General features: G+C 40.4%; 1 protein-coding gene across 1 annotated transcript in view; it reads right to left on the reverse strand.

Moving 5' to 3' along the window:
- The window catches only part of LOC121661689 (protoheme IX farnesyltransferase, mitochondrial), a 102,850-nt gene extending 90,307 nt beyond the window's left edge, over nucleotides 1–12,543 (reverse strand). The window contains exons 1-4 of the mRNA XM_042022127.1: nucleotides 12,431–12,543; nucleotides 11,179–11,303; nucleotides 9,405–9,729; nucleotides 1,897–2,021 (exon numbers count right to left, since the gene is read on the reverse strand). Of these exons, the coding sequence (XP_041878061.1) occupies nucleotides 1,897–2,021; nucleotides 9,405–9,729; nucleotides 11,179–11,303; nucleotides 12,431–12,473 (618 nt within the window). The 5' untranslated portion in view covers nucleotides 12,474–12,543. The remainder of the gene's footprint in view (nucleotides 1–1,896; nucleotides 2,022–9,404; nucleotides 9,730–11,178; nucleotides 11,304–12,430) is intronic.
- Nucleotides 12,544–14,766: the final 2,223 nt, after the last annotated feature.

Raw genomic sequence — 14,766 nt, forward strand, 5'->3', positions numbered from 1 at the left:
CACTGATAAGCAACAGATCCCTAAACACAGCTCTCTCCTTTTGCTTCATTACCAACTCTGCTCCTTTGGTTTTTTCATCAGGCATAATCTACCTTCAAGGTCTTTCTACATCGGCAAGTGGCTCAACATGAGCAAGGGTGAAAATTTAAAGTGTTCAGCTAAAATCGTGAAAGGCAGTTTGACACACTGTGAGGCTGGAGTAACTTGCAGTGAGTAAAGAGTGAATTACGACCCCCAGCACAAAGTTACTGCACTCCTCCTAACTCCCCTTTCCTATCCCAAGTGTCCAACTCCAAATTACAGCAGAGAATTCCTGTACTCCTGAGTAATTCAAGGGTTTAAAAAGTAGCTACTTTTGGGACAAAATACAACGAGCAACACATGGAAGCTGAAGACAGAGAAAACCAGTTATTCGTGTGTGAATGTCAGCTCTTGGAAGATCTAGCAAAATCTCAAGACAAGTTGCACAGGAGTCTCTAAACAAGCAATCACTAATTCTCGTAGTCCGGTAGTATCCAAACCAAAAGTGAAGGTATGTATAACAGTAAATATTTCAAAGGATAACCCACAAATTTTATTTTTATTATTAAAAAGGTAGTAAAGGATAAAAGGGAGGAAAAAAGGGTGCATCTAAAATTGTATCAAAATCCAACAAAACTTCACCTCAGTTATGACAGCCTTTCTACTCAGCCTTTGTGTGAAAAATATGTACATGATAACTAAATGTATTCTTCAGAAAAAACCAGGACTTACTCAAAATTATTTTTCAAGGCTATCCATCTGTTTCCAAGTTAGATAGGCTACCTAAACATTTCCAAGTAATTAAAAATCATGCATCATCCTTCCCATTTTGCAGAGAAAACAGAGTTAGCTGCCTGCCCCAGTTTTAAGCTCACTGAAAACAAACTCTAAACCCTGTACAAACAGTAAACAGGACTTACTTCATGCTGAGCAAAACGTGTACTGATGGGTGCAATCTCAAAAATGACATCACATGTCTACAACTGAGGTGTTACACGGTGTAGACATCAAAGGGCCCAACTCAACCAAGGTGACTCCAGGGTGCAGATCACAGGCAATCTCCACTAGTGGAGTCCCAGGACTAACAAGTGATTGCTGAAACCATGAAGTGCTGTCAAACGCGGACTGCTGCCGCTCCTTCTTTTTCCAGGCCACGCTTACAACTGAAAGTGACCATGGCTACTACACTTTGCAACCCCGTTCAGCGCCACAAGTGTTATTACCTGTTCACTAGTTAGGCTTTCCTTTGGGATGTAGGGAGAGCCCAAGAGCCACTATGCTTCACAGTTGAGTGTAGGAGAGCCAAGATCATTATCAAGCTCCACAGGCTGTTGACACATGCAGGGAAGCTCAAGTGCAGGCACCTGGAACGTGTTTGGCATGGAACAACCTCCATACAATGGAGGTTCTCAGTACATTCTGCAGATGTGCAGGAGATACCATGATCCCAGCCTGGACAAAACCCCACTGAAGTCCCACTACAGATGTTTAGAGTGGCTCTGAGCCACTCTTAAGACAGATTCAACAAGGTCATACGACAACACAACCAAAGAATCCAGCCCATAAGACTGGAGCCCCACTGCCAGTTCTTCCTATGTCATTTCCAGAGACCCAGGCTTGGGTATTACAAAGATAAACATTATTATTGGGAAGCTTAAAACCTCATCAACTCCATTCTACATAAACACACTGTGCCTAGCAACTCCACTTGAATTCTCAGGCATGTATTGCTTTTGTGGTGTCAGTTTTAGCAGCTCAGAGCTCACACAGCAGCTGAAGGCAAGGCACTCCCGGTCATCCAGTCACACTCCTGGCAGTGCTCCAGAAGCCAGGACGACACACCAGTTTGCTGTACGGATGAAGAGATGGACTGACCTGATTGATGGAGTTGGCAGCACAGGATGCCAGGCCAGTTCCAAGGGACGCGAGCAGGAAACAGGTGAGCTCAAAAGGGACCGGGGCCATGGCAAAGCCAGCGGACGCAGTGCTGACGACCAGAGCTGCAACACAAGGGAGAGCACAGTTCAAAGCATCAACAAGAAACCATCTTTGTACATAACACTAGAGTTATGGCTTTCAAACCCCGAAAGACTCTTGTGCAGGTTAACTTTATGCTATTTTTATGGTTCAAAGTAGCTCCAGGAACTGGGGACAGTTAAAACCAACACTACATAACGATATCAAAAATGAGAAGGAGAACTACCAGGGATGAAATAAGAAACCCAAAAGCAGAAGCACATTAGCAGAAGACATGAGGATACAATTGTATCTCTGTATTCCCTACTTTATGGATTTGCTACAGGACCAAACTGCCCCACACAACACACCCCCGACAAGTATTTGTTCCAGTAACTCACATGTTACTGCAAACGCAGAAGAAAACCAGTATGAAAAAATCCCAAACTGAGATACATGCTTTATATCAAATTATAGCAGGAATTTAAGCAGTGCAGAGTCAAAAAGAGACTTGGGGCATGCAGCTACAGTAATTTCACTGCACAATCTCTGTTCCCATCGCTCTTATCTGACACGCACACTTTGGGCTGAAAGTACAATCACATCATCACAGAGACCCCATGACACTTAATGGTTTCAAAATTTGAGTGGGTTCATAAAAATCCATTTCAGGTTTGTCACCCAAAATTGTAACTTTAGTACAGTACTGCAAACCACATCCTTAAAATAAGAATCACCCATGTTTCAATCCCAATATTGTAATTAGCCAAATAATAGGTCTCACAAACCTCACTTTCGTCAAGAAATAGTATGTGACAAATTTCTTATACTATAAAAGTCAGCACACTTATGTAATATCTTGCTCATGACCTTGAGCCTTAAAATCTGAAATTAATATTTATTAAACAGAAAGTATTTTAATTATATTCTGCATGTAGTTACACATTTCAGACCTCAGCTAGCTTAAATCAAAGCATCGAAATGTTCTTATCTTCCTGATTCATACAAAGTCTCCTTTTTGTCTGAAGTTAAATGACAAATAAGTAATCTTTGCTAACTGAAAATACCTGGATTATCTATTAAGCAGCATTTCTTGAGACAAAAAACTAAATGTCATGGCAGAGACCTGCCAGCAAGGATGCACATACAAAGTGCTCATTTCAAGAACTGTGCCTGCATAAGACCCTTAGGATTTACTCCTAAAAACACAGTGGAGAAAACCTGCTGCTCATCAAAACTCTTCTCTAAGTATTAAAATCCATTGATGACTGAATAGGATTATAATAACACGCACAATATTAAAATAAGCTTTAATTATTTAGGCTCATTACGGATTCACAGGCTAATTCTACAATACAGCAGATCTGTGACAGAGCTGTGACTGAGCAGCTCTGAAACAACCACAGATTCTGCTGCCTCCCCAGACAAATGAACATGAAGGTACTGATAATTCTGAAAGACTGGATCTTATTTATTATATAAATACAACACCGTGTTAGTTTCCAAACTCTTGGATCCTCCTCAGTAATGCAAAAAAAACCACGAAATGCTTTGGTACAACCGTGAGAGTTAAAAAAATGCACTGAAAATGACAGTGAACAGTGGCATTTGTATTTCCAAGAGTGATTACATTCTTTTTTTTTTTTGCATAATAAATCACATACTCGCTTCTAGACAAGAATTTAATTAAAACTTACCTTAGAGAGCACTTTACACCAATTTATTATGAGAAAACACCAACTCATTTACTGGAGAAGAAAGGTGGAATGGATTGGCAAACAGTCAGTGTAACATTACCGCTACCCTGACCCCAAAGAAATTCTAACACTGTACAGCTACAGCACTAATTAAAGTCCCCATTGATTTCTCCAGATTAATTTTAGCCACTCATTTTAACGTGACTTACCAGGAACTCATTTAAAAAGGGTGCAGTACATCCTCTCCCATATCCCATTAAAGCAGGTATTTTTCCTTGTTTGGGCAGGGTTTGTACACCAGGCATCCCCTGCTTCCCTCATCACCCAGATATCCCAATACAACACATTAGCAGTAAACAGGAAAATGCTCCCTTTGGATTGGGAAGTTTATTTTCTTTAACTGTGGAAGCAATAATTTACTCTTCAACTTCCCTTATGGAGGAAAAGTATATTTAATTGAGATCACATCAAGGGAGTGAGGTCACTGACTCTGTTTGCTTTTTAATCCCTGTTAGCTTAGTGCTTTAGGGGCCAAGTTAACTTCACCTTATTGCATAGTAAATGGAATCGATCCTTTCAAGACTTGTTGATGAGAGCTAGCATTATACATGTTCTTCAAAAAGAAGCCAATATTTAAACTTATGATCTCAGCCTAAGCCTTATTTTCAGTCTTTTAAACGTTTTTAGCTTTAACAAAAATTAACAGGGGACATTTGTCTCCCATTTCAATGTAGATGAAAAAATGCTAATTTGGATTGGTGACAAAGAGTGAATTATAATGGTTCTGGCATAAAAACACAGTCCAAAAGTTTAGTGTGTTCTTTACATTCCTTTTCCACTTCATCACAACGTGATCTGCCTTTATAAATCCTTTGTATTCATAGCATGTGAATCACTATGCCGTATTTTGTTTACCTACTATTAAAAAGTAGCCAAGCCAAAATAAAAGCACAGAAAGCCAAAGCAAATCAATCATGCTCTAGAATTCCCTTCCACTCCTGTACTGGTGATATATCAGTACATAAGGAAGGACAAAAACAAATATATTTGTACTTTTTTTTAAGAAACAATTTCACTGCTTTACCGCAAATATTTAATATTTATTTCTTAAAGGAAAGGACTTTGCCAAAAGCTGAAGAAATATTCCTTCCCAAGTTTTCACACTTTGGTTTCTGGAAAGCCAACTGTAGCAGCAGTATTAGTGCTACACACCTGACCAACATGCCCTTTGTAAGCTCAGGTTTGTTTGGACACATCAAAGTTTTGATACAGATTATAACCTGCACACTAATAAAGGCCAAGCTACCGAAGCAAACTTAAATTTGGGATTTGAAACAAGTCTGCATCAAATCATGCAAAATTCAAGTGCAATATTACAAAGAGAGCAGATAACCTCTTCTTACCGTCAAACAATTTAAAAATACTTTGCTAAAAACGAACTGTAATAATGGTTTATTTTTATTTCATTATTTTTCTTGTAGCATGGAAAACAAATTGCCAGAAAGCTACCACTATTCAGCTTTTGTTTCTCTGAAGGGGTAATAGTTACTGGTTTAATAAACACAAAAGAAGAACCACCTTGACAAGTATATGAAATATATTTAGAACTGATAATAAATGTAGACTATTAATAATCAGAACAATAACTACCAATAAATCTTTGTCAAGGTTTCTGGCTATACTGAAGGTACAATTTAAAGAATAAATGCCATTATTCCAGAATCAAGTGGGAACATACTGGAACTCCACTAAAGCAAATGCATTTTTTTACTACAGCAGCTGTTACCAGACTTTTAGCCTACAAACGCAACACAGGCCCCTTATTTAGTCATTGCTGCAGTTTGGTAACACTCAACAGTCATATGCCAAACTGGATCTTCATCATCTTCGTGTCACCAATACACAACAAACAAAGATGAAGTAGGATGTTCACAATCACATGTTCAATCAGTACCAAATATCTCAGGCTTCTGATTTTCAGTTCAGCACATTTGTGCTAGAGGATCACTATTGCACAGACACAAATCCATACAGAAGCAATACATCCAATAAATTCCAGCTGCTTCCTAGTACACACAACAGAATTATTTCCTTATAACAAGACATATGAAAAAAAATTCTAGTTTAGTCTTCAAAACTTAAAATGTTCAGAAATTATCATATTTGTCCACACATGTTGATCCAGTTCTCAGACAGGTGCTATGTAATCACAGATTAGGTTAATTAGGTTGGAAAAGACCTCCAAGATCATCAAGTCCAATCTTTGACTGATCACCACCTTGTCAATCAGACCAGAGCACTGAGTGCCATGTTCAGTGTTTTCTTAAATACATAGGGTGCTGTACATCACAGAATCATAGAATCACTGAATGGTTTGGGTTGGAAGGGACTTTGAAGATCATCTACTTCCAACCCCCTGCCATGGGCAGACACCTTCCATTATCCCAGGTTGCTCCAAGCCCCATGAAACCTGGCCTCGAACACTTCCAGGGATGGGACAGCCTGTTCCAATTTAGCTGCTTGTCCTCACAGAAAGACCAACAAGCTACAGGAGCAACAAAGAGGAAATGTTCACAAACCCTAGAGAGATATCTAAGGGAATACTCGGCATTTTTCGTATCATGCTTTCATGAGTTTGCCCAAACTAAAAACTGAACTTTGATTTTCCTGTGGTTTTACATACAGCTCATCTGAGTTTTCATCTGTAATCTGTAAACATTACTTAAATCTAAACTTGAAGTTAATTTTAAGAAGACGAGACAACGTGAAATTCTTAGTGTGTGTGCGTTATAAATCACTAGAATTTCTTCCTATTCCCATACCTTCCCTCGTCTCTCTCCTATTTTCAGTTACATATCAACTTCAGGATCAAGTTGAAAACAATGCATTTATAATTCTGAAAACCTGTCAGATGGATGCATTAGCTTTCCAAGTGCCTGGATGGTAGGATACAGCTGTTCAGAGAGCAGCCAACATAAAACACAACAGAGACAGGAATGGATGGAAATTGAACCCAAAAAGGTAGATTATGTGACATGTAATTAAAAGTTCCCTAATTGTTTTCTATGGCGAAAGAATATAAACAAAATCTATTCCTGTTTTTAAGGCAGAGCTTCTAATGGCAGAGTCACAAAAGCTGCAGTTTACATGAAGCAGGAGGGTATGGAAATAGCAAAACTCATTTCCTTTCCAAGGTGAAGTACAGTTCATACTACAAACAAAAAATCTCTTTCCATCAGCAGTGGGAAAAGAATAGAGCATAAGGAAGTCCCATTTTAGCATAACACAGAGTTTGCTTTCTTGTTATTTCATACTCTAAAAGTATAAATAAAGAGTCTGCCAAAAGAAACATACAGGATATGAGATCTATCAGAACTTCATGGGCGAAAGGAACTAAGTTGTATGACATTTGCAACTTAAAAACTGACCTCGGAGAATTTATTCTTCTTTAAAAAAAATAAAATCAAAGAACTACAACACCATACTCTTTACAGAGTATAAAATTTGTATAAATGATTACACAAGTTGGAAAAAATTTTCCTTGCTCCTCATATTACACACAGTGTTATTCCTGCTCATCTCCTACACTATCCCATGACCAATAAAGACCAACAACAGAACTCCCCTCCTACAAAGTCCTCTTCATCCAACTTACTCTTTTACACTTTCCACTTCCAAAAAATTTGCACACCAAACACATGAAGATCACAACGAGAAAAGAGGTTAAGATTTTTTCTGTATCTCTCTATACCTGTTCAAGAGGTAAAGTTTACCACACTTACCTTGGATCAAGAACTCTTCCAAGAACAGCAGAGACAGAGATATGCTAAAATCACAGTCCCTTTCCCAACAGGCTTGCAAGCTGGATTAATAATTGTACAGCTGTTCAGAAATTAGCAGTTAAGCTTACATCTTAAAAGGCATTTTCATACAAAAAAATAGTCCTGAAGGGAATGAAATTCCCTAACCTTTGCCTTCTATACCCTATTTTAAATCCAGAGTGGTGCTTGCCTAGTTGAAAGAGCCTACCAGGAACTGTTGAAGAGTTTTGCAGCAACTCCGAGACCACACAAAAAAGTATCACATGAAATTGTTTTCTCTTGAAAATGACACTCTTGTGTCTTGCTGAAGTCGTTGAAACTCCGATTTCAAGGACTACCAGTAACACTGAGATGTGGTACGAGCACTGAGCATACCCATCAGGAAACATGAAAAACCATTTCAAGCGCTTTCAACAATAGTCAATTTTCTCTCTCTGGTCCCTTAATCATAGCATTGTACGTTTTCATTTCTGGATCTAGTGAAATTTTTAAATTTAGTTCTACTTCAACAGCTAGCACAGCATTCAATTTCACATAAAAGACATTTCAATAAAATCATCTCAATGAAAATGTGCCAGATCTAATTGTTCACACAGCATTTCCAAGTTACCCATGGTGAGCCCAACACAAACAAAGTATTATTAAAACTGAACAGCATGGGAGAGAAAAAGGCAAAACCTATATAATGCAGAAAGAAACACGAGGTAGTAATTGAGGCTGTATGTACCACAAAGTTGCTGCAAATAATCCTGATAATTGCTGACTGTGCTATACAACCTGAGTTTGAAATTTCCAAGGCTAATATGTTAAAGTGACATAGTAAAGTATCAAAAGACATGTTTTCATCTCACCAAACTCTTTACCAGCACAAAAAGAATGCCCTCAGGCTTTCTAAAAACAACGAGGAAAAAAATTTGGATGCGCAAACAAGATCAGTTGTGCCAAATCCAAAACACAAGATGTATCGTCACACTGAGCTGAAAATGTAAATCACCATTATACACTCTATGTGGTCAGTTTTCCACAGAAAAACAATGAAAACTTACATATTGGAAGACAAAAAAGCTTTTAAAAGTAAACTGAATTCAGGACATTCATTACAACAAATTTTTATGGCAAAGAAGAGTCTTGTTATCAGGAGTTCATTTGACCCACTGGAGAGCACCCAGGCAGGGACTTGGGAAATTACATTTCCCTTCTCGGACTTTATCCCATAGACAAGATGGAAGGCTTTGGTCAGATCATTAGAGGCTCCTCAGAAATAAAAGTATATATAGCACTACCTATTGGCAAAGGAATAACTTGTAATTGTTGAGTATTACTACTAGAACAAGACAAAATGTAGTTAAGGCTGCAAGGCAATTGCTTAACAAATTGCTGATTTGAAGAGACAACTGACTGAAAAGTAAATTATATCTTCATTTATAAAACTCAATTGGTCAGACTCAAAACATTTTCCTTTCTAATATAGGAAACTATTTGGATTAGCTTATGTTAGGACTTCTAGTGCTAATTTCACAACCAGCAGTACTGCAGTGAAAGGTATATAAATAAGACAGAACACTGCTAAACTTAAGCAAGACAACTTCAAACACTGAACACATTATTTGTAAATTCACTTCCTTATCCAGTTTCACTGTAGCTTGTGTACTAATGCTTGCTTACTTCCCAAAAACTAGCTGACAACAGGATGCAAGCTCCTCTCATTGTTTTTAAACAAATTTAATGGGAAAACTATTAAATGCTTCCATAAAACAATTTTCCTAGCACATACTTGATGAAATTGATCCAACTTAGCACCAGTAAAGTGGGAATTATCACATGCAAACCTAAGCCGTACCAGTAAGATTACAAAGAATTCTGCCATCAAGCAGAATGCAGAGAAATGAGAAAAAATGACCAGTAATACCTGTAAGCTTGATTTTGGACAAGCGTGCCAAAATTCCGGGCAAATCATCCAGCCGTAGCTTCATTTCTTTCCATTGTCTATCTTCTTTGGATTTGGCTCCCACTGGTATGACTGAGTCTTCAGTTTCTGCAGCTGATTTAATTTCTCTCAACTCATTTCTGCTTGATGTCTCAGACCACGACTGATGGACAGGTGAAACTGGGCTAATTTTGCGTACAACCTTTTTTTCCTGATCCAATTGCTGAAGCTCGTGAAAGGGAGACACAACTGAATCGGACATGGGTTTGGCTCGTTGGCTGAGGTCTTTGTTGTACTGTGTTACATACTACATACAATGAGAAATGTTAAAACAAATAGTTAAAGATATTTCTGTCCATTTCACTTTATTAGCACCAACAATATTATTGCTATTTTATTCTTGTTAGGAGAACTACTTCTATAACACAACTGAGTTAGTCTGAATTTCAGACACTTATTTCACACACAGAAAGGCATCTGAAGTTGGCCTAGATACCACAAAAGCAGCTTTACAACTCACAGCTGAATCAATAATGTTTACTTAAGCTTAGAGAATCCCATTTGAGTAAGTTTACTTCCTCCCCCATAGCTACAACAGCAAACTCTTTGTTCATATGCAAAACCACCAGGTAATACAACTTGGCTTACAACTAATCAAGTCGCAGAATAATAAAGGTTGGAACGACCTCCAAGATCATTGAGTCCAACCTTTGACCAAACAAAATTCATCTTTAAACAGAGAAATATACAAATGCCCACACAACTTCAGTTTCCAAATGTAAGTACTAAAGTTGTGCATCTTTAAGAAATGAAAAAATTAAAAACATGCCAGAAAATACAATCTATCACCTATGATATAATCATCTCCCACATCAGTCTACCATTATTTATGCCAAACTTTATGTTAATTAATTAGACAACAAATTTCAAAGGAACATATATTGAACAACAAATTAGGAGACAGTTGTTTGCTCTCGTTTAGAGCTCTCAGAATAAACACAGAATAAGAGCATTTAGATTCTCCTTCATATTTTCTTCCCCAAAATATTCTATATATTTCAAGTACCAGAGGCATAAAAAGACAGAACTTTCAACCAATCCTGATTTCAAGTAATCAGTAATAATTACAATAAGGATGAGTGGTCTGCAACTCTGAATGAGTGATGTGGATACAGATCAAATCAGCCATACAATTTTAAGAAAATTACTACCATCCACTTACGTGTGATACAACTGGTCAAAGAAGAAGATGCAATTTCAAGGGTTTGAATGATAATTACAGCTCTTTTAATACCTCAAACTAACAGTACACTGTAAATGTAACCCATTAACTTAACGAGCTCAGGAATTTTGACTCAAACTGATTAACTCAGAACACACCACCTCCACGAGTGAGTTCCATCTACCACTTCTATGACAGCTTGCCAAGATGTGCCTTTATTAGCATTTTTATAAATCATGATTTTAAAATAATTTTATATCATGTTTTTCAACAGGAGATGAGTGCCCTATTTCAAGGCACTTGAAATAATTTTTAATGTCAAGCAGAGGAGACTTTGCAGCACAAGGTGCTGTCCAGCCTCAGAGGTTTTAGAATACCAAGTGCTTTAACCCTGATTGCGTGAAAAATGGAGACGCTTAGAATTGCCTTGAGTTTGGCTGATAAGAAAAATCTTACTTTTATCAACTAATCTCCATTTTGATTTATCACATGGGATGAACAAGAAACATGGGATAAATACACTCCTTGACTTACCATTCGTTTGAGAAAGTTAAAGTACTGAAAGGTAATCAACCTGTCGTTGGCTATATGGTAAAGGTGCACAAACCGGTATGGAATCTGCCGTACGCCAGTGTTCCTCAGACGCCAAACAAATAATCCTGTTAAACGGAAAACAAGAAAAAAGATAACAGTAGATTCCAGTTTCTTCTCTGCCACTGACTTTGCTTCTAATTAAGACTACAGTGTCTGTTGTCAGCTGTGACACAGGACACCCCAACAAATGGGAACCAGGGTCAGGTGAGGGAAAATGTTTGCTGCTCCAGGTAAAAGACCTGACAGTGCAGAATCCTGGGATCATTAAAGATGGAAAATATCTTTAAGATCAAGTCTGAATATTAACCCAGCACTTCCAGGTCCACCACTGAACCATGTCCCTAAGTACCACATCCACATGTTTTTTGAACCCTTCCAGGGATGGTGATTCCGTCACTGCCCTGGGCAGCTTGTACCAGTGCCTGACCACCCCTTCAGTGAAGAAAATTTCCCTAATATCCGATCTAAACCTCCCCTGACACAGCTTGTGGCCATTTCCTCTAGTCCTGCCCTTTGTTCCCTGCGAGCAGAGCCCGACTCCCACCTGGCTGCACCCTCCTGTCAGGGAAGTGTGGAGAGTGGGAAGTTCCCCTGAGCCCCCTTTTCTTCAGGCTGAGGCCCCTCAGCTCCCTCTGGTGTTCCAGACCCTTCTCCAGCTCCGTTCCCTTCCCTGGACACATTCCAACCCCTCCTTTTCTTTTTTATCCCGAGGGGCCCAAAAACTGAACCGTAGACATGTCCTAATAATTTTGGGTGTTTCTTTCAAATTCCTGAGCTCCATAAGATGCATTTTCACAGACTATCCTGAGCTGGAAGAGACCCAGAAGGATCATCAAGTCCAATTCCTGGCCCTTCACAGGACACCCCAATAATCCCACCCTGAACTTGAGAGCTGCTTGAGCTCCCGCAGCCGTGGTGATGAAGTATCGTAGAATAGTACTGTCCCACTCCTATACACACTGTCAACAAGACTATCTTGTCAAAACAGCATTGAGAGGAAGCAGCTGCCATAGGACACCACCAAAGTCAAACACGTGGAGGACGCAGCGCAGTGTGGCACACGGGGACGCCCCGCACACGAGGACACACACACACATGGCCGTGCAGGCTCCGGGGATCGCTCCACAGAGCAGCCCCGGGCCGCCCCGGCCCTGCCCGCACACCTGCCCTCCCGCCCCCGGCTCCGCGGTACCTGCGAGCGCCCGGGGCGGGCGGCAGCGGCGGGCGGCGCTCATGGCCGCGGCTGCTGCGCCGCTCTCCCCTCACCGCCTGGGCGCCGCCATCTTCCCGTCGCGACCTCCAAACGCTTTCCGGGTCGGCGCTACCGTGGAGGCGGAGCGGCCATTGCGGGGCTGTCCCGACGCGAGGGGCGGTCGTGTCGAGACCATACCGGAGGTCTGTCAGCGCTGCGCTCCAGTGAGGAGTGGCTGTGCCCCGAGCTAGTGAGTGTTTTATACCGAAGTTTGAAATTCCCCAGGCTAATATATAAAAGCGGCGTGGTAAGTGTCAAAAGGCATGTTTTTCACCTCTCTACCAGTACAAAATAAAGGACCTAAAATAACAGAATCACAGAATTGTTTGTGTTGGAAGGGACCTCTGGACATCACCCGGTCCAACCCGCCCTGCCAAGGAAGGGATCACCCAGAGCTGGTGACACAGGAACACGTCCAGGTGGGTTTGGAATGTTTCCAGAGAGGAAGACTCCACGCCCTCCCTGGGCAGCTGTTCCAGTGCTCTGGCCACCCTCCATGGAAAGAAGTTGAGGTGGAATTTCATGTGTTTCAGCTGATGGCTATTCCTCCTTGTCCTGTCACTGGGCACCACTGAGAAGAGTCTGGCGCCGTCCTCTTGGCACCCTTGGAGATATTTATATGCATTAATGAGATCCCCTCTCAGTCTTCCCCAAACTAAACAGGCTCAGCTCCCCCAGTCTCTCCTCATATGGAGATGCTCCAGACCCCTCATCATCTCTGTGGCCTCCACTGGACCCTCTTCCGTAGCTTGTCTGTCTTCTACTGAGGAGTCCAGAACTGGACACAGCACTCCAGATAATGAGGAAGAAAATTTGTACGTACAAACAAGATCAGTTGTGCAAGTTCAAAACATGAGATGACTCATCAACACTGAGATGAAAATATAAATGATCATTATACACTCTGTGTGGTCAGCACAGCTTTTCCACAGAGAAGCAAACAATGAAACAAAAATTTTCTAAAACTAAACTGAATTAAGGACTTCTATTATAAAAAGTTGTTATGGCAAAGGACAACAGTTCTTGCAGGGAGATTGTTCCTGCAGAACAAGTGCCAGAGCAGTTTCCCACACAGCAAACCAATCAGTGACCCCGAGGGAAGAACCAGGGTGTCATTTTTGGGGTACAGGAACAGGGGACAGCATTCAGGTGAGAGCTGGGGCCAGATGGGGGACCTTGGTCACCTTTCCCATGAGGAAGTGCCCAGAGCCTGCCTGTAGCATCCTCATGGCCTCTGCCAGGCACTGGGGCTGTTCCCTCTGCTGCATCCCTGGGCTCAGGGAACAGCTGTGGCCAGGATGTGATACCTGACACAGCAAGAAGGTGACCAGGAGTGCTTGGGGACATCGCAAAATGCTTGTAAGACAGCCAAGGGAGGGCTAATAAAATATGAATCAATTCTATAATGCTGTGGAGTCTCATTCCCAAAAGGACCTGAGCTTTAAAGTGCCAAATGCCTGTTAAAAAAAAAAAAAAAATTTAAAAATCCGAATTTCGTTTCTAAAGTCATTTTTTAAACTGAAAGTTTGATTTCTATACTCCTTGGGTATAGAATTTAGTAAAAATATGCATTTCAGGGGGTCACATTGAAGAGCTGATGCAGCTGTCACCTCATCCCGCCCTCATACATATTCTGGGGGTGGCTGGGTTCCTTGTTAAGCTGATTTAACTTACTGACCTGAAAGGGAGAAATTGCTAGTTTTGCTGGTTATACTGTTTGAACTGGCCCTGCACAAGCACTGATAGGTTGAAAGCTCAAGCAGAGCACAGAGGAAGGGCCTTGGACCAGAGTCTGAACAAAAAGGGAAGGGAATGGTTAGGACTGCTCCAGCTGTAAGGCGTAATTGCACCCCCAGGCATCTTTAAAATGTTTTCTCTTAAGAGTTTAAGTTCAGGAGATGTAGGCTATAAGTCACTTAAATGCTTTTGAAAGTCATTCTCAATATTTTATCATGGAAATCTTCCTCAGAACCATCTTCCTCCCAGACTTTCATTTCTTTATAGCGCTTAAATTCATGCAAAAGTCATCTTAAATCATTATTAGGAAGATAAAATGAAAACACTCACTCTAATTCACCAAGGATATCCTACTTCAAAGCATTTATTTCCACTCTCCTTCTATTTGGGGAGCTGGGGAGAAATTAGGACTTCACATTTCTTACAGTTAATACCCAGTTTTACTCTGAGTTTTCATCACTGAGCATATATCACTTTGCAGTTCCTGTTTGCATCTCTACTTTTTGCCCTTTTTTTTGCCCTCAAATTTACACCTGCAA

This window comes from Corvus kubaryi, unplaced genomic scaffold, assembly GCF_017639235.1.
Source record: "Corvus kubaryi isolate FWS band 111438036 unplaced genomic scaffold, C.kubaryi_AGA036_p1.0 37187, whole genome shotgun sequence".
NCBI classification, from domain to species: domain Eukaryota; kingdom Metazoa; phylum Chordata; class Aves; order Passeriformes; family Corvidae; genus Corvus; species Corvus kubaryi.